Raw genomic sequence first — 18,711 nt, forward strand, 5'->3', positions numbered from 1 at the left:
TCCCGGCCCTATGGCGGTCGACCGGCCCGACCATGCTGGATTGCCTCTGGATTTCCAGAAGCACATCCGCTGTCGCCCGAGATGCCCCGGTCGACCGGCCCACTAAGTTACGGCAGGTGCTGGATTTCCAGGCACCTTACCGCATCGGTCGAGGTAGCCAGGTCGACCGGTCCTGTTTGAAAATTTAGTTTTAAATATTAAAATTCAAGAGACTTGGGCCATGGTCTTTGGGCTTTTGTCCAAGATTTTCAAATACATTTTGGGGAGTGTGGATGTTTTCTAAAGATATCAAATTTGTTTTAAGAAAACCATTTTGAAAACCTTTGAAAGTGCAAGCATACATTTAAATAAGAGGACTCCAACATAATCTAAAAGTGTATAACCTTTAGTCTTCTTGGATTGCTTGGCTCCTCAGCACTTTCTTGGACATCCTTGACTTGTGAGTGAACTCTTCCACATTCTTCAGGTCTTGTGACTTCCTCCATTCTTTGAACATCTTCAATGGTCCATGAGGTGGTCACCATGCTGGTTCATCTCCAAGCTTCTTCTGGCACTTGCAGCATGCTTGAGGGATCTTTGACTTGAGCTCTTGACTTGAACATCTTCCAAGGATGATGTATCTAATGTATGTGCAAGCTCCTTGGTTCATTGTGTATGTGGATCCGCAAGCTATTTGTTGAGTTGTGTTGTGTAATGGCGATATGACATGTAAAGTTCCTGTCTAAAGCACAACACTACAAAGCAACACATTAGTCCGTAAAGACTAATCAATTTGGGTTTGCTAGCATCAAAACAACAAGGAAAAGGTGAATGGTTGAACCCATGGGAATCCTTAGGCTAACATTCTCCTCCCTTTTGATAATGGCAAAGTAAATTGATTAGGAGGTAGGTGATATTAAACTAATAAATGAATAAGCATAAAATTATATAAACAATAAAGCAATGCTCCCCCTCACTATATGCACAAATATAATATAACAATATAAATCAAGTTATGCATATAGAATATGAACTACCTAATCAATTCCAAAATTCTTTCGCTTTTGGCAATTAAAGTTCAAATCATAGTGCCATGATTACTCCCCCTATCTACTTATCATGAATATGAGATTATAAAAGTGAAAGATGCATGATAAGAGAAATCAAACATAAAGATATAGAATGGCAATGTGAAACATTCCTATGTTTGTGAATGAGCAAAGGTAAAGGGTGTATACTACAAAATACTTCTATAGCCCATGAAACTAATGATGATATGACATTGACGCTCATTTAAAGCTTATCATAAAGATTAAAAAAGGAAAATCAAGCATAGTGAATGATCAACAGTTTTTTTTTATTTGAATCTATAAGATTTACATTTTAGTGCAACTAATGGCGCAATGGACATGTGAGCATATCACTATAGCCCATATAAAGATGAGAGTAAGACAATTAGGCTCTCCCCCTAAGTATTTGTCATTGGCCTTAGATAAAATCTATCCGGCAAGGCATGACAATACAAACTGGCTATAAATGTGACAGTGAGAACATAACCAATGAAACTTATCATGGAAAGTGATGTATTTAACTTCAAAAGCACATGATAAGATAATGAATTCATAGGCAATGGGATTATCAACTCAAGCACTATCCTATGAATGGGAGTTCTAGAGAATTTTTAGAAATTTAACTCTAGAACAAGATACTTATCATTGAAAAAGATGATACCATATGAGTCCATCCAAGATAAGTCAAAAGCCTTAGATAATGTGACACTGAGGCTCAGGCTCTAGGATTTTGTCATAACTGAGAGATGGTCTAAAATGAAAGTATAAGACAAGTCCCAACTATACCACAAATGGAGCAATAGTGCTCCAAATGGTAGTACTTATCATATGGAATATAATACTCATATCAAAGACATATAATTAGACAGAGAAGGACAAGTATTACATGTATAGCTCCCCCTTTGTTAGAGACTCATACAGAGTATGAATCCAAAGGGCTTTCCAATACAGGGCCACCAAGGATTTGTGAAGTGAATAATTGAAAAGCCAACCCTTGGGCTACAAATACATGTTTGCAAAGGATACTCAAATGATATCAAGTGAGGTAGTGAGAAATCCTAGCAACACATGCTCCCCCTAACTATGTGCATATAATATATATATATATATATATATATATATATATATATACACACACACATATATATATATATATGTGTAAATATCAATTCAATGTACATATAGTTAATACCATGGTTAAGATGCTGGCAAGAAGCCAAAGTAATTAGATGCATTAATTAAAGGTGAGGGTACTGTTTCCTTCTTAACAAGTAAGAAGGCTAAAAGCACCAATTGAGTAGCTTTTAACTTTAAAGTTTCACATTTTTACCATGTAGCTAATACAACACAAGGGGAATATCACACACATATATAGAGTGCTATACACATAGACAATTATTCACATACCAAGGATAACTAATGATGACAAGAATTTAAGAATCTATCCTAGGAAAAGCATCTCTATCCTGTTGTGAGGACAACTAGATCTTTTTAATTTTCTTATAGAAGCAAGCAAGTTGTTATCTTTTAGGGAATGCTCATTTCCATTTTTATTTTCATGTTCCTTATTAGCTTGTTAGATGTATTTTGATGGATTTAAAATTAATTGAATGATTAAGCATGATTTTCAAAACACATATATTCTCAATTTTTCTCTTTTAAAGCCAATTTTATACATTTCTCATATTTAGCACAGTTATGGCATTTTTTAGTCATAATCTCATGATTTTGATGATGTTCACAGCAATAGGATCATGAGATACAAGTTTGAGTATTTGATGGAAATATTTTAAAATAACTCAAACTTATAATGATCTAGCTTGGGAATCTTTCACTATGTTATACATAGATCACATATTTAGGCATAATGTGTATATACAGATATATCATTTTAAATCACATGCCTCTCATTAATTGGGTTTTAATGATCATAACATTTTATGATTCCACTTTAGTTTTAAGTTCACAAAACTAGAATGGTTCAAGTTTTAATCACTTTGTGAACTTATCAATGTCGTATATATAATGTAGATGTTCAAACATGAAACACACTCCATAGTGACAATGTATTCGAATGTGCACACTTTGAGATTTTAACTAGATTTTTATTTGTCTAGTGCACATAAGTTGGTTGTGAAGGGTTTTAAGATGATTAAAGTTTCTTAGCACTTCACATCCTGTCATCAAATTTCACTTGTTTGTTTATTTGAGGTTCAACTTAGAGTTCTTTTCAACAAGTGATTCTCTCATACAGTTTGCATGTCAAAGATAAATGACAAGTTAAGGTTATGGACATGCTACATATGACTTAGTTCAATCATGAGTCCTTCATTGAATTATGTTGCACTTGCAACTTTCCTTATCAAGAATGAGACATGTTCTTAAGGGCCAAGGATTTTCATGAATAATCATGGAAGAAAGAAACTGAAATACAGGTGTGACAACCCAAGAGGGGGGTGAATTGGTCAATTAAAAATTTGGGGGTTAATTAAATGGACTATTAAAATTAATTTACTAATTAAGCAATTATTAATCTAACCCTTGTTCAAATATTCAAGATAATGAAATTTAGGGTTTAGATATTACTTTAAGCCTATTTGCTCTAACCCTTGTTTTAATAAAACATAAATACAAGAAGGGGTTAGAGTTTACCAAACACCACAATGTGTAAAGGAAAGAATGAGAGAAAGCATCCACAAGGCACAAGATTTATAATGGTTCGGTCTATCACAAGACCTACTCCACTCTTCCAAGTTTTACCTCTTTGGGGCGCTCCACTTAAATCTGAGATTCTTCAAAGGGCGAATCTCGAAGCCGTACACCCGACTCCTCCAACTCCAAAGGGAACAAATCCTTTTTCGCACGAAGCCTTGATGAAGGATCACACCCTCTTACAATGTTTTCTCCTTTCTTAACGGGCCGAAGAGTAGACCCTCACAACGTCTTCACCTTTGTTACCGGGCCAAAGAGAAGACCCTCAAATACAAATGAAGAAAGTGAAAAATAAAAGAACTCTCTTGCCTCTTGATAGGCGGATTACAAATTTGATAGCTCACAAACACTCCAAGGAAGATAAAATGTAAAGCCTATGATGTTCCTCTTGATAGAATGTAAAAATCAAGTTGAAAGAGGTTTAGCTTTTGATAAGAAACTTTTTGCTCAAGAAAAATGGGATTTGATCTTTGTAAAATGTTCAAAAGCTTATAGAAATAGGTTTTAATCGTGTATATATAGTGTATTTGAAAATATGACCGTTTGGGGTAAAACTGTAAATAACTGGCTTGAAAAAGTCAAGCACAAAACCCCCAACGGCTAGTTTGCCAGACCGTCGCGGTCGACCGAGCTACCGCGGTCGCCCGCCGCTTTCGAGCGCCCTTTTATATTTTCAAATTTCTTACCGCCGCGGTCGATCGGCCACATGGCGGTCGCCCGACGAGGTCAACCTGTTTGCTCAAAAATTTAGCACAAAAACCTATCTCGGTCGACCGACCCACGGCGGTCGCCTTCTCAATCCCATGATGGATTGTTCTGTTTCAAACAGAACAAATTCCGCGGTCGCCCGGCTTGACCCGGTCGACTGGCCTGATAAATTTCGAGATGTTCTGGAATTTCAGGTACTATCCCGCGGTCGCCCGGCATAGCCCGATCGACCGGCCCTATGTAAAATTCCATTTTTAACTTTAAAGATCAGGGGCTTTTGGGCTATGGTCATTGGGCTAAAGTCCTAGGTTTTCAAACAAATTTTAGGGTGCGTTAATGGTTTTCAAAGATATAAAAAGTTAAGTCTAAACACCATTTGAAAACCTTTTGAAAGTGTATTTTTACATAAAATCAAGAGGACTCTATATACATTCTAAAAATGAATACCATGAGTCTTCTTGGAATGTATCAGCTCCTTTGCAGGACTTCTTCGGCTTAAGTGAACATCTTTGTAAGCCCAAGGGTTGCCATGGGTTCAATCATTCACCTTTATCTTCTTGTTTTGATACTAGCAAACCCAAATTGATTACTCCTTATGGACTAATGTGTTGGCTTGTAGTGTTGTGCCTTAGACAGAAATTTCACATGTCAATCGTCATTACACAACTCACTCAACTCAACACATTGCTTGCAGATCAACATGCACAATGGACCAAAGAGCTTGTACACACATGGGAGAGATCATCCTAGGAAGATATTCAAGTCAAGAGCTCAAGTCAAAGATCCCACGTTGCCTAGCTCAGTGCCAGTAGAAGCTTGGAATTCAACTAGCATTGGTGGCCTTCTCATGCAACATTGAAGATGTCCAAAAAATGGAGGAAGCCACATGATTCGAAGAAAGTTGAAGAGTTCTCTCGCGAGTCGAAGATGTCCAAGGAAGTTCAAAGGAGCCAAGCAATCCGAGAAGACTCAAGGTTACATCATTTTAGATTGTATTTGGAGTCCTCTTGCACTTTCAAAGGTTTTCAAAATGGTTTTCATAACAAAATTGACATCTTTGAAAACCACCCACACAACCAAAAATGTGTTTGAAAGCCTTGGACAAAATTTCAAAGACCATGGCCCGAAGCCCCTAAGTTGTCAAAGTTAAAATGGAATTTCAAACAGGGTCAGTCGACCGGGGCTTCCCGGGCGACCGCGGAAGCAAGGATGGAAATCCAGCACTTGCATTCCAATAGCAGGCCGGTCGACCGAGATAAGCCGGGCGACAGCGGAGGTGTACCTGGAAAGCCAGGAACAATCCGCCATGGTTGGGCCGGTCCACCTCCATAGGTCCGATCGACCGCGGATAGGAAACTGAACAAAATATAAAAGTCCAGGTAGCCATCGCCGGGCGACCGCCATGGGCCGGTCGACCGCGACGATAGAAATTTGAAATTTAAAAAGGTTTGCCCAATAGGGGCGGACAACAGCTGTAGCCCGGTCGACCGCGCCGGTCTGGCAAAAGAGTCATTGGGGCTTGCGCAGGTTGACTTTTTCAACCCAGTTTTTACGATTTTACCCCCCAAACAGTCATATCTTTCCATTGGCTATTTAAACCCTATCCTAGACCAACTAAGCCACTTTTTACAAGATCATTTCATATCCTTGTGAGCTTAAATTTGAAAATCCAAGGTTGTTTCAAAAATCCACTTCTATGCTTTGATTTGTGATTTTACATTAAACAAGCGGCACTCCTTATGACTTTTTATTTGTTATCATTTGGAGTGATTGGTGAGCTATTCATTGTATTATTTGCCTATTTAGAGGCTTGAGAGAGCTTAAACTTCTTCCATTATTCATTGTAGTCGCGAAGAGGAGCTTTTCCCTTTGAGGCGGCACTACAAAAAAAAAAGACATTTAGCGGCTGTCAATACCGCCACTATACCCTACCATTACCGCCCGTATATTATATAGCGGCGGATAAACGCCCACCATTGAACACGGAGTCGGTGTAGGCCTATTCAAGAAACAGCGGCGGTATAAACCGCTTCTATAGATCGCGATGCCTCACTAGCCAGATGCCTTAAGGGTCATGGCTGCCTCTATAGTGGTGGTCATGACCAACGCTGTTTAATAAACACAGGCGGTTTAGACCGCCGCTGCTTCTAAACACGGAGTCGGTGTAGGCCTATTCAAGAAACAGCGGCGGTTTAGACCTCCTCTATAGTTCTCGACCCCTCACAAGCCGAGGTCATGGTCGCATCGATAGTGGCGGTCATGACCGACGCTGGTTAGTAAACAGAGGCGGTTTAGACCGCCGCGGTATGTTTTTTTCTTTTTTTTTTGGAATCCAGTTTCAATGTTTGGAAAACTCCCAACAAAGGTGGTATATAAAAACCTGTCACCTGTTTACAATTCAACATTCTCACATTCCAACTTATATTGAATACAATTTAGGCCAACCACATTTAAAAAAATATAGCAACTTTCTCAAACTACAACATTCCATTTTCATTAAAACATCTTTCAACTAATAACATTCAAATTTCAAACCATAACATCAGTCAACACCTGTTAATAAGTCAAACCATACACCACAGTATCACAGTCAATAAAAGCACCATCTACAAAGTAAGTCTTGTGAACGTCACACCATCTGACTATACAAGATAAAATTGTTTAAGCCTTGAGGAGTGGAAACTCTTTCAACGCCACCATGTGTCTGCAAGTCTTGCGAATAATCCATTTCAACAGCTTGTAGGAATAACAATGCATCTCCTTTTTATCCAATCGAGCAGTTCTTCCAACCCTACCATAATAATGAACAAGTATCAACCCGTTAACAAGGAAATTGAATTTATGTACTATATATGCACACAAAGAATGCAAAGAAAGAATTTATGTACATGACATGAATAATGCAATAGGCTAGGTTAATACTTGTCTTTGCCTTAGTCATTTTGTGTATGTGCGTTTTTTTTTTTCAAACAGTAGGCTTGTGACAGCTGATTCATAGCTTTTGACAAGCCATACGCTCGTAATGTTCATGATGGTGATAAAAATTGGATGATCAGCTCATGAGTACTTCTACATTTGTCTTGAATCATTTCGTTAGACGTGGTTTATGTCAGATGAAAGTTAGATTATTGAACCTCTTTAGCTCATGCCATTCCCTTTATAATCGAATTTATAGAACAATCAAACAGCAGGAAGACATTTAATTTGATAAAATGACTTAACTGAAAACAACCCTTGTCTGACTATCCGATATCTTAACTGAAAACAACCCTTGTCTGACTTTATTGGGTTGACTTCAACAATAGATAAACTAGTGCTAAAAAAAACAAAGAAATAAATTAGAAAATCATATAATACTTACAATATTAAAGAAGATAATGACTCAAGTGCTCTGAACGAATTTAACCTATAAACAGAAATAAGAAACAAATTAGAAGGCTTCAATAAACATTTAATTATTCACAAATAAATACAAGTCATTAACTTACCAAGGAGGAAGGCCATGCGACAGATGATCCAATGGCATCCATGATAGTCCTAACTGCTCCGTATGGCCTCAACAAATCATGATCCATCTCCAATGCAACATGGACTAAGACCTCGGAGGATCCCACTCCCAATCGTATCCCATCAACTAATGTCATCGGATCCTGGGACTGAAGAAGGCCCCGCGCCACTTCAACATCAGGGTTTTTAAAGCTCATCAAGACAACCTTACAAACAGAGATTCTTAATTAATACTTTGAAATACAAAGTCAAAAACTGGCAATACTTACATGGAAACATAAACAACTTTTTACCTCAGGATAGGATTGAACTGCATGACTCGTAGTTGACGGGGCCTGTGGCTGTGATGGAGCCGTGCCGGCTTGAGCCTAGGATATAATAATATGTGTATATTATTCAATAACTTAATCAAATCATACATAAGTAAGATATTACCTGCTGGCTCTGATTGTAATTAGACAAGAAGTCGTTGAACCGTTGACTAAGGTCTTTCACCACAGTCGCAAGAGATGTATTTGCTTGTACGACCAGTCTTCGGGATCCCAACCGAGTGGTTGATGTGTCGAAAACCTCACTCGGGATTGCGCCTAACCCATAAGTCCACACTCGTCCACGCCTCTCTGCACCCACTACCTGGGCAAAGTTGTCACCTCTAATACCCGTAATATTCGTGGAACACTCGGGATGCTGACTCTCATGCTCCTCAAGCTGGCGCTAAAAAGAGAAAAAGGAAAAAGAAAGAAAAGTAAGTGTAAAGCCCATTTTCAAATAACATATGAAATTTGAAGGATAAATACTTATACATACAATCAGAGCCCCAACGGCATCGTTTACGACCTCCCCATGTTTATTTCTATGGGTAATCTTGAAGAATTCTGCGCGGCTGAGCTCCCTGCCCTCATTTAGAACTTTCTGTCTCAACAAATATCAAGCCAATTACTATTAGTATATAAACATCATGAATGAAAACTAAACGTCGTGAAAGTACCTTCTCCTTCCGTAATCGAGCAAAACTCTTTGTTCCAGCCGTGTGCACAATCTTTTGCTTTGCACGATTTTGATTGTTTGTCTGACATCATGCCTGGAACGTTATATGGTGAGAAACAAAGCTATATCCAAAATAAAACATATAAAAACTAATTAATATTGTAACTTATGATTCCTTCGTCCGAGCCCCAATAGTCACATTGGTTCTTATATTGTGACTCCATGACCCTATCGTCAGTGCATGAGAGTTCTTTGTCATAATATCGACGCTTCAAATAACTTTTCCAATCTCTCCATTTTTTGTCAAGGGAGATAAACACCCAGAACTTGTTAGTGTCGTCGAGATCATACCTTTCCTGCATTATAGGTCTCATCCATCTGCCTCCAATTAGGCACATCTATCGGCAATTTTTTGCCTTTTCTTGCTAAGGTGCCCAAGTAAGAGGTAAGAGGTAAGACTTTTGCCATTATCATCTTCAGGCTGCCCTAGGTCATTACACTCCACCCTCCTCCTCTGGCCCTCACGGTTTGCCCAAAGCTCTTTCATGTAAGTCGGGCCTCTAGTCCTCTTTGATGAGGATGGCACACTCTGGGGATGGCACACTCTGGGCCTGGGACTGGGGCTCCTGAGATTGGGCCTGGGACTGGGGCTCCTGAGACATCATGTAGTGGATGATCCTGGGATTGGCCCTATGAATGAAGATGTTGTGTCTGGCACTGGCTAGACTGGGGCTGCTGTTTCTGTGATGAGGCTCTAGCCTTTCTCGCCATATTTTTATGAAGTCGAAGTTAATGTGAAAATGATTGACAGTTGAAAACATTAGTTTATTCCTATTAGCATGCATCAATAAGCAGCTTAGAAAAGTAAATCAATCATACTACACAAGATAAACTAGTAATGACATTCGAAAAATAAACTAATAGGAGTGCATCAATAAATAGACTTCAAACTTACATGTATCGTACTACACATGACAAACTAGTGATATGCAATTAAAAAAAAAAGAGATGAAATTTAAATTCAACTTACAACATATTCGATTCACATTTAATATTAATCAGTATCGCTTGTATCGATATCAACTAAGTCATTGTCATCCTCATCCTCGTCGTCTGACTCTGTATCACTTTCTTTATCTTCATGGATTGCTTGGGTCAATGTTTCCAACGATTCATCAATTTCAGTCCCATCTATATCTGTATGTTCACAGCTATCAATGTCTTCCAAATTTTGGAGTCCCGCCACCTCGGCCTGGACTAACTCCTCCTCATTTTCCCCATGCACATCATACAAGTCCCTAGGTTTCATCTTGATAACCACGTGCCAATCTTTGTTGATGGGGCGTTCTTGCACGTAGAATACCTGCTCAGCTTGAGATGCGAAGATGAAAGGCTCATCTTTATAAATATGGCGTGACATATTTACAATTGTAAAACCAAAGTCATCTATTTTTAATCCCCTATCAGGAGAGAAAACATCAAACCAATCACATTTGAACATCAACGCCTTGAGGTGTCCGTAATAGTCAACTTCGACGATATCTGTCAAAACACCGTAATAATTAACATCTCCTGCTATTGGACTCTGATCACTAGCAGTTGAAAAACTTCTTGTGGTTGCAGTGACAATGACTCCACTATTTTGAGTTTTCCTTCTTTGTTCACGTTTCTTTGTGTGAAAGCGGAAACCTTTAATAAGATACCCCATGTATTTCGTAACAATAGTTGATGGACCACCAGCTAGCCATCTAACTTTCTCTGAGAGCTGCTCACTTCGTGACTGATGCAACTCATGAATCTATTCAACATATGAAAATGATTAGCAAAGAGCGTGTCTACTAAATAAACTTGAAAAGTGGATTAAGGTTTGTATCAAACTTACATGTGTCCTAAACCAATCAGAAAATTTTTTGTTGTGATTTTGTTCTATATCCATTGGTCTAGCACGAGGATGTAGATTCTGAATATGCTTAAAGTGTTCTCTGCGTATGAATTAAAGTATGTAAGAGTAAAGATTTTCCAAGGTTTTTCATAATAGACTAAATTAAGATAGTGTAGTTGACTTACGAAACGGAGCGACTGCGTGACAGTTGAAGAGAACATATCGATGTGCCTGTTCAATTGTGGCTCGATCTAGGGGGCGGGTCTTACCCTCGCCTAGAGGGCGTCCTGTCGTTGAGAACATAGAGAATCCTTCCTCTATTTCACATTGTACATCTTCGTCATTCCTTAGTGGTCGATTCAACTTCGATTCGACACCTTCAAGATATCTCGAACAAAACGTCAAGCATTCTTTTGCAAGATAACCGTCTGCAATAGATCCCTCGACATAATTTCTATTGCGCACGTATGACTTTAATGTGAAAAGGAACCTACACAAACATTACATGTATTACTTTTACTAGTACAAATATGGAAACAACCTAACATGATTAATAAATTTTGAGCAGATTCGCATACCTCTCGACGGGGTACATCCATCGGTACTGTACTGGTCCAGCTATCCTCGCCTCATCCGCTAAGTGAATAGGCAAATGCACCATAATATCAAAGAAGGCCGGTGGGAAGATCTTTTCCATATGGCAAAGTGTTAGTGTGATCCTATCTTTCAGGTTCTTTAGATCGTTCGCATTGATGACTTTTGCACATAACTCTCTGAAGAAGTTACATAGTTCAATTAATACAGAGCTGACGTTCTTAGGCAATGATGAGCGTATAGTTAACGGAAGTAATTGCTGCATTAGAACATGACAGTCATGGCTCTTCAATCCTGAAATCTTTCGCTCCTTAATGTGCACACGCCGCGAGATATTAGACGAATAACCATCTGGAACTTTGACTTCCTTCAAGATGTTGCAAAAAACTTCTTTCTCCTTTGAAGACATCGTGAAGCATGCTGGGGCAAGTATATTTTGTTCCTTGCATTAGTTTTCGGGTGAAGAGCTCTTCTTAGTTTCATTTTCTGTAAATCTAGACGTGCTTTTAAATTGTCCTTTGTTTTACCTTCAATATTCAATAACGTCCCAATTACTGAGTCGCATACATTCTTCTCAATATGCATGACATCTAGATTATGGCGTAGTAAGAGTGATTCCCAGTAGGGCAGACTGAAGAATATACTTTTTTTCTTCCAATTATGTTCCTTAGGAGTCTTCTTATTGACAGTAGAATTCGCATTGTTTGAGGGATTCTCCTCACATCCCTCTAGATTCTCCTCACATTCCTTGGGATTCTCCTCACGCCCTCTCTTCTTCCCACGGGTATTTAGCTTCTTCTTACTAATATCTGGCTTCTCCACATTGTTATCTTTTTTCTTGCCTAATGTGACGTTAATGTCTTGTAATTGATCTAGTACCTGACACCCTGTTAGTGGTTTTGGAGTGGACCTGTCTTCTACTATGCCATCAAAACTCCACTTCTCCAGCCGAAAACTATGATTGGAGGGTAAGAATCGTCGATGACCCATGTAACACTGTTTCCATCCAAATTTCAAACGGCGAGAACATGTGTCCTTATTGCAAGAAGGACAAGCAAGTTTTCCTTTGGTGCTCCATCCGGACAAGTTAGCATATGCAGGAAAGTCACTTATTGTCCACAACAATGCGGCATGCATTCGAAATGTCTCATTTCTCGATGCGTCGTAAGTTTGCAAACCATCATCCCATAATTCTTTCAACTCTTCTATCAAAGGTTGCAGATACACATCTATGTCATTTCCAGGTGCAGATGAACCGGGAATAAGCAACGAGAGTATCATATATGGTTGCTTCATGCACATCCATTGGGGCAAGTTATATGGAAAGAGAACAACGGGCCACGTGCTGTGAGCAATACTCATCGTCCTAAAGGGATTGAAGCCGTCACTTGCCAACCCAAGTCTAACATTGCGAGGATCAGAAGAAAACTCAGGGTATTTGCAATCTAAAGTTCGCCATGCTGAGGAGTCTGCAGGATGCCTTAACATCCCGTCTTTCGTACGGCTGACATCATGCCACGACATAAAAGAAGCTGTTTTCTTTGACATGTATAGCCTCTGCAACCTAGGTTTCAATGGAAAGTGACGCAAAATCGTCGCAGAAACTTTTTGGTCTCCTTTTGATGATTGGCCTCTATCATTGTTTAAAATTTCTCCAGTTGATTTCCACCTTGAAGCCCCACATATGTGACATTTCGAATCATTGGCTGCCTCCTTCCAGTACAACATGCAATCGTTGGGACATGCATCTATTTTATTGTAATGGAGACCTAAATCCCTAATAATCTTCTTCGTTTCATAAAAGGACTTTGGCAACGATTCACCCTCAGGAAGTGCCTCTTTCAACAATTCGAGCAACATAGAGAATGATTTGTTGCTCCATTCATTGAGACACTTTAAGTGGAATAGCCGAACAACGAAGGTCAATTTTGTGAACTTGCACCCGGGATACAATTCGTGCTCAGCGTCTTGTAATAAACTGTAAAATTTCTGTGCATCTGCTTCAGGAACCTCTCTAGTAGCAACTGCTGGACCAACCCCATCATTTGTTGGATCGTCCCCATGATCTCCTGGCTCGACCACATCAGCGGGATTCGACATTCGGTATACGTCATGCAAAAAATCATGCATACCATCTTGTGTACTCGGTTCATCATGATGGGAGCGATCATTATCCCTCGCAGCAATCGAAGACCCTTCCCCGTGGAAATACCATCGTGTGTATCCTTGAAGCATCCCATTCCATAATAAATGATCCTAAGCCTCGTCCTGATCAACCACCCTAACAAGGACACATTTATTACATGGGCATGATATCTTGTTCTCACGACGTGTATTGGCAAATGCGAACTTATAAACTCCTTAACCCCTTCTTCGTATGCTGGGTGATCCCTATTCCATCCAAAGGAGACCACACGTGAGGCAACTTAAAGTAATTCATCAATAGAATCCATGTATGTTTGGAAAAAAAAGCGTACTGAGATTTGTACCTGTCCAGTTGCATCCAACTTCGATCCATTACTAATTTCCTAATTTAAGAAATTGAAGGATTAGATGACTTTTTGCCATTTCAAAAAAAAAAAACAAAGATGACTTTTTATTTCGGAAGTGAGGTCAATAAAGTGGTTCTATGTCTTTCCTAAAGTATGTAATTTATGAAAGTGAAACCATATCTTTTTTTTTAAAAGTGAAACCATATCAATTTCTCTTTAATATAAAAGTCAGATCAATAAAGTGTTTCTCTGTCCATTTAAAACAGCCCTATATGAAAGGACTGTTCATAAAATGAATTCTCTTCAACTGTCTAAAGAATTACAGTTCAATATAAGATTCTACTGTAGTTTTCATTGCCGTATATTGCCATCACAAAGAATCTGCCCAATTGTGTTTGGATTAAGCTTCTAGAAGGGCTTCTAGAAGAGCTAGATTTTAGTCAGAGACACGGAGGGCTAGTAACTCCATGTAATGCCGCGAATTGCAACAAAAAAAGAAAACCAAGAGCTGGGGTGGAACTAAAATTTGCTAGGGCATGAGAATTCAAGCAACCAGACCCATATAAAAGCTCTCTAGCATCAGTATAAATGGTGCAAATACATAGAATAAAAGACACCAACCACCATATTCTCAACAACAAAGGGAATTTCTCACATGCCTTGAATTTACAATGAATGGTGAAAAGGCTCATAACAAACCAAGCTAAGCATTGTACCAATGGCAAGTAAAGAACAGACAAAGACCAATTCTCAACATGATCCTCTCTCCATAAACCAAAAGCTTCAAAACCTATAACCAATACTTGCAAAAGCAGGACATAGAAGCAACATAAAGCAATCTTGTAACCCTTACCGACCTCGATTGATCGACGGCTATCATTGCCCGAGTTCTTGAGATGAATTTTGTTGGCTCTCTTTGAAAATTGAAACCCTCCAAACACAAGTAAATATTTTCCTCGCTGAGATGAAAAAGAAGATCAGAACAGAGAGACCTAAATGGATTGAAACTACAATACGTTCTAACAAAGGAAGGGCATTAAAGTCACTCAAAAGGGTATTGAGAATTGAGAGGGAAAAACCCATTAGTATTCAGCAGATGAAAATTTAAAAAAATGGCTTTGTGATTCGATTTCAGCAAAGATGAGCTCAAAAGATTGAATTCTTTGATGAGCATTTCACCATCTGTTGTGGGTTTTCTGAGGAAAGTACTAAAATAATGACAGGTTGCAAAATAAAGCTATGGAATTGCCACCACAATAACACATTGCACAAGAAAACAAATAGGTTTGAAAAAAAAAGAGAAAACCCCCAAAAGATTTATGGGTTTTTCTCCCTTTTATCTCTAAGCAGTTCAGAAAGAGACAAGAGGGAAAGTTGTGAATCGAAATCAGAGATTTATGGCTATTTTTTTCTAACCTGGGTATTCTATCCAATGGTATGTGAGCCGGTGCAGATTGCCGAGGCGATTCTGCACTACTGAGAAAGAATTTTGAGTATGTTTTTGTCAGACAAACAAAACAAGGAAAAATGGGGTTTTTTGGTTTACTCGTAGGCTTTGCTGTCACACCTCACACGCACAAACTCTTTTCTTTCTCAGTCTTTGGGTTTTTGTACCATGTGGGTTAGAAACTCAAATGGTCTTTTGCTTCATGGGGAGATGAATTAAATGCAGGTGGGCTTTGGGGTTTTTAATGGAACAAAAATCAAACCAAGATAGGGAATTTCTTTGTTTTTTCAGGGATAGCACTGTTTAGTGAGCAGCGAATAGATGGATCTCTATATATAAATATAGTGATCCATTCTCGTATTCTGTTTCAAGAAATTAAATATAGATGAAGGATTTGTTAAAAAATCTGGACAAGTGGTATCCAATGTGAGCACTTTCTGAAAAAGTTGTGAATCTTGAAAGAATATACCATTAGGTGCTCAATTTCAATTTGAAGGCTCTGTTCAAATTTTTCCATCTTTCCAACTTGTTTGGACTCCTCAAGTTAAAATCTGATGGCTTGAGCCAAAATAGATTTGAGAGGTTGTTAGTGTCTGTTTCAACCATAAAGAAGGAGTCTCTCAGTCCGTGACTCTGACTAAAATGTAGTTGCTTTACTCATGTTTGATGTGAGAAAAAATGGATTTACTTCATGTCATCCGAGTTGGGAAGTAAGAGAGTGGCCTGCATTTGCAGACAATGGTCATTTTTAGGGATGCAACCAATACCCTTGATTGGATAAGATAGTTCCAGACATCTCGCATTCATATAGTCATCATAGACAAGTTCTTATCCGTAGCATGCCTATTCCCAATGTTCAACATTTGCTTCATTGTTAATCTAATGGCAATCTGACACACATACTTGAGTCCTCTGTTTGAAAGGTCATAAGCTTTTTTTGTTTGATATATTGCATTTTTTTTTCAATAATAAATGGTTATGATTAGAGATTTCGTAGGGGAGTGTTACGCAAAGTAGCCCTCCGATAAGAGTTATAAACTTAACTTCTATGGCAGATGTAAACTTTCAAAGAACTGCTTCTGCAAAACTATTGATTCTTTTGGTTTAGTCTTTTAACGTGCTGAGGGTGAATATTTTAGAAATTACCCTAATTCGAGACACAAATGCCTTAAAATAAAAAAACCTAAATGAGTGTGAGATGAAAACATAAGAAAAATATAATGAAATGCAAAGAAAAAAGAGAATATCATACCTGGAAAAGAAGGGAAAAGGTAGGTAGTCGAACCCTAATGCGATTGTCCCAAACGGATTCACACAAATGCCTTAGAATAAAAAAAAACTCAAATGAGTGTCACATGTAGAAAAAAATAATAAAAATGGAATGAAATGCAAAGAAAGAAGAGAAGATCATACCTGGAAAAAGAGAGAAATGGCAGATGGCTAAACCCTCACCCGATTCTCCCTAACTGATTCACACTAATTAAATGCCTTAAAATAAAAATAAAAAACCCAAATGATTGTCACATGTAAAAAAACAATATAAATAGAATTAACTGCAAGAAAGAAGAGAAGATTGTACCTACAAAAAAGGGGAAAGTGGAGATGACCGAATCCTAATCTGATTGACACAAATTCATTAAAATCAAAGACCCAAATCAGTGTGAAATGAAGAAAAAATACAATAAAGAAGAGTGGATAGTACCTGAAAAGATAGGGAAAGGGGAGAATCAAATGAACAACTAACTCATCTCTCAAAACATATCAAATGAACATGTAACTGAAGATCACTGAGATTTTGCAAATGCCTAGACACAAAATACAGACCCTAGATTATATGAATCGAGTAGTAAAATAAAAAGCTAACGATTTATATGATTGATGATCAAAACACCCTAAAATCCCTTAAAAAAACCCTAAAATCTCATGAAGAAACCCATAATCCTCAATACAAATTACAAGAAACTACATCTATGCTCTAATAATCAAAATCTCCAAAAAAGCCCAAAAAATTGATAAGAATCGGCATCAAAACCCACTAAAAATCCCCTAGAAAACCCATAAAAATGCAATGAAAAAATCCACACAATCCAGCTTATATCCCCAAGAAACACCCCCAATTCTCCCAAATCGATTCACATAAATGCCTTAAAAAACCCTAATAAGTGTTGAATGAAGAGAAGAAAAGATACCTGAAAATAAATAGATTGCAATGCTAAGAGAGGAGACAAGATACCTAGGAAAAAGAGGGAGTGTAGATGACTGAACCCTAACCAGATTAACACAAAAAACACTTACATGATTGTCAAATGAATAAAGAAAGATAAAATGAAATATGAAGAGAGAAGATCCAACCAAACCCTAACGAGATACCTCCTCCACTTCTTCTTCTTCTTGGTCTCGAAACCCTAGCAAAAGCAAGAGCTCTCCCTGTTTCCCCTCCCCCAAAATATCCATAAATCAGAGAGAGAGAGATCAACGAAGAATGAAGATAGCTCTCCCATGTTTTTCCCGCTTTTCAACCGTTGAGAAGGTAGAGATTGATGTGGGAGAGAAAAGAGGGATAAAGGAGAACGGTTTCGCGCACGCCGGAGGGAAAAGGGAGTGTTTGGCGCAGGAGGGAAAAGGGGTTGTTTCGACTTTCGATGTCATTTTAGCCAACACATGTAGAGGCGTGTTTAATCGCCTCAGTAGAGTTTCCACGAAATCTTCGACGCGGGTTCACCCAAATATACCATATACGGGGTGTTTTCAATTGTGCGCCTCTACATGTCCGCCCCTATTAATCAGTTTTGTTGTAGTGCGGAGGGATCACTACCTTGGAGGCATGTTGCGAAGAAGAATTACTACCTTGGAGGCGGTTTGCAAAGAGGTATGATTTCTTTGGAGGCGGTTTGCGAAAAGGCGTGATTTCCTTAAAGGCGGTATTGCGAAGAGGGGATTGCTTCTTGGAGGCGGTTTGTAAAAAGGGGGTTTGTTCCCTTGAAGGAATTGATTGTAAAAGCGCAGAGATTCGGCGTGCGGAATCTCAAATAGTGAAAGAAAATCACAAGAAAAGACCAAGTACTCGAGTAGTGGAGTAGGTCTGTTTGTGACCGAACCACTATACATGATCGCGTCGTCTCCTATCTTTTTCCTCCTTCTTCTTGTGGTGATTGGTAATATCTAACCTTCCTTTATGTTTATAATTATTTGAACAAGGGTTAGATTTAAACTTGGAATGCTTTACAAAAGCCTAATTAAATTTATAATTGCTAATTGTTAAAATTAGTTTTAACATTACACATAATTAGGGCAAAAATTTTAATAACCCAATTCACCCCCTCTTGTGTTGCC

General features: G+C 38.5%; 2 protein-coding genes and 1 long non-coding RNA gene across 3 annotated transcripts; all 3 read right to left on the reverse strand.

The window, feature by feature from the left end:
- Positions 1–7,851: 7,851 nt before the first annotated feature.
- Positions 7,852–9,431, reverse strand: LOC143891658 (uncharacterized). Its single transcript, XM_077396202.1, has 6 exons — positions 9,315–9,431; positions 8,784–8,888; positions 8,412–8,690; positions 8,270–8,344; positions 7,958–8,182; positions 7,852–7,875 (listed from the first exon to the last, which is right to left on the reverse strand). Exons 1-6 carry the CDS (start codon positions 9,429–9,431, stop codon positions 7,852–7,854), a joined length of 825 nt encoding a protein of 274 aa, XP_077252317.1.
- A 586-nt stretch (positions 9,432–10,017) lies between these two features.
- Positions 10,018–12,927, reverse strand: LOC143891659 (uncharacterized). Its single transcript, XM_077396203.1, has 5 exons — positions 11,967–12,927; positions 11,424–11,859; positions 11,036–11,335; positions 10,846–10,945; positions 10,018–10,761 (listed from the first exon to the last, which is right to left on the reverse strand). Exons 1-5 carry the CDS (start codon positions 12,925–12,927, stop codon positions 10,018–10,020), a joined length of 2,541 nt encoding a protein of 846 aa, XP_077252318.1.
- Positions 12,928–12,960: 33 nt separating this feature from the next.
- LOC143892905 (uncharacterized) lies at positions 12,961–18,137 on the reverse strand. The gene is made up of 6 exons (XR_013255654.1): positions 16,958–18,137; positions 16,792–16,866; positions 16,631–16,700; positions 14,789–14,890; positions 13,929–13,967; positions 12,961–13,830 (listed from the first exon to the last, which is right to left on the reverse strand). It is a non-coding gene; the product is annotated as an uncharacterized LOC143892905 (long non-coding RNA).
- Between the last annotated feature and the right edge of the window lie 574 nt (positions 18,138–18,711).

The sequence above is a fragment of the Tasmannia lanceolata genome, unplaced genomic scaffold (genome assembly GCF_043159265.1).
Source record: "Tasmannia lanceolata isolate RefF3 unplaced genomic scaffold, GAP_Taslan_0.1 ptg000015l, whole genome shotgun sequence".
In the NCBI taxonomy this organism is placed as follows: Eukaryota; Viridiplantae; Streptophyta; class Magnoliopsida; order Canellales; family Winteraceae; genus Tasmannia; species Tasmannia lanceolata.

What these genes read in the sequence shown, in the direction of transcription:
- LOC143891659 (XM_077396203.1), bottom strand. Translation starts at nt 12,927, where the DNA reads ATGTTAAGGCATCCTGCAGACTCCTCAGCATGGCGAACTTTAGATTGC. An exon ending in TGGATGTACCCCGTCGAGAG is followed by an intron (nt 11,336 to 11,423) that starts GTATGCGAATCT and finishes ATGTTTGTGTAG; the next exon opens with GTTCCTTTTCACATTAAAGT. An exon ending in AACTGTCACGCAGTCGCTCC is followed by an intron (nt 10,946 to 11,035) that starts GTTTCGTAAGTC and finishes ATTCATACGCAG; the next exon opens with AGAACACTTTAAGCATATTC.
- LOC143891658 (XM_077396202.1), bottom strand. Translation starts at nt 9,431, where the DNA reads ATGGCAAAAGTCTTACCTCTTACCTCTTACTTGGGCACCTTAGCAAGA. An exon ending in ATGCCGTTGGGGCTCTGATT is followed by an intron (nt 8,691 to 8,783) that starts GTATGTATAAGT and finishes TTCTCTTTTTAG; the next exon opens with CGCCAGCTTGAGGAGCATGA. An exon ending in CAGTTCAATCCTATCCTGAG is followed by an intron (nt 8,183 to 8,269) that starts GTAAAAAGTTGT and finishes TCTGTTTGTAAG; the next exon opens with GTTGTCTTGATGAGCTTTAA.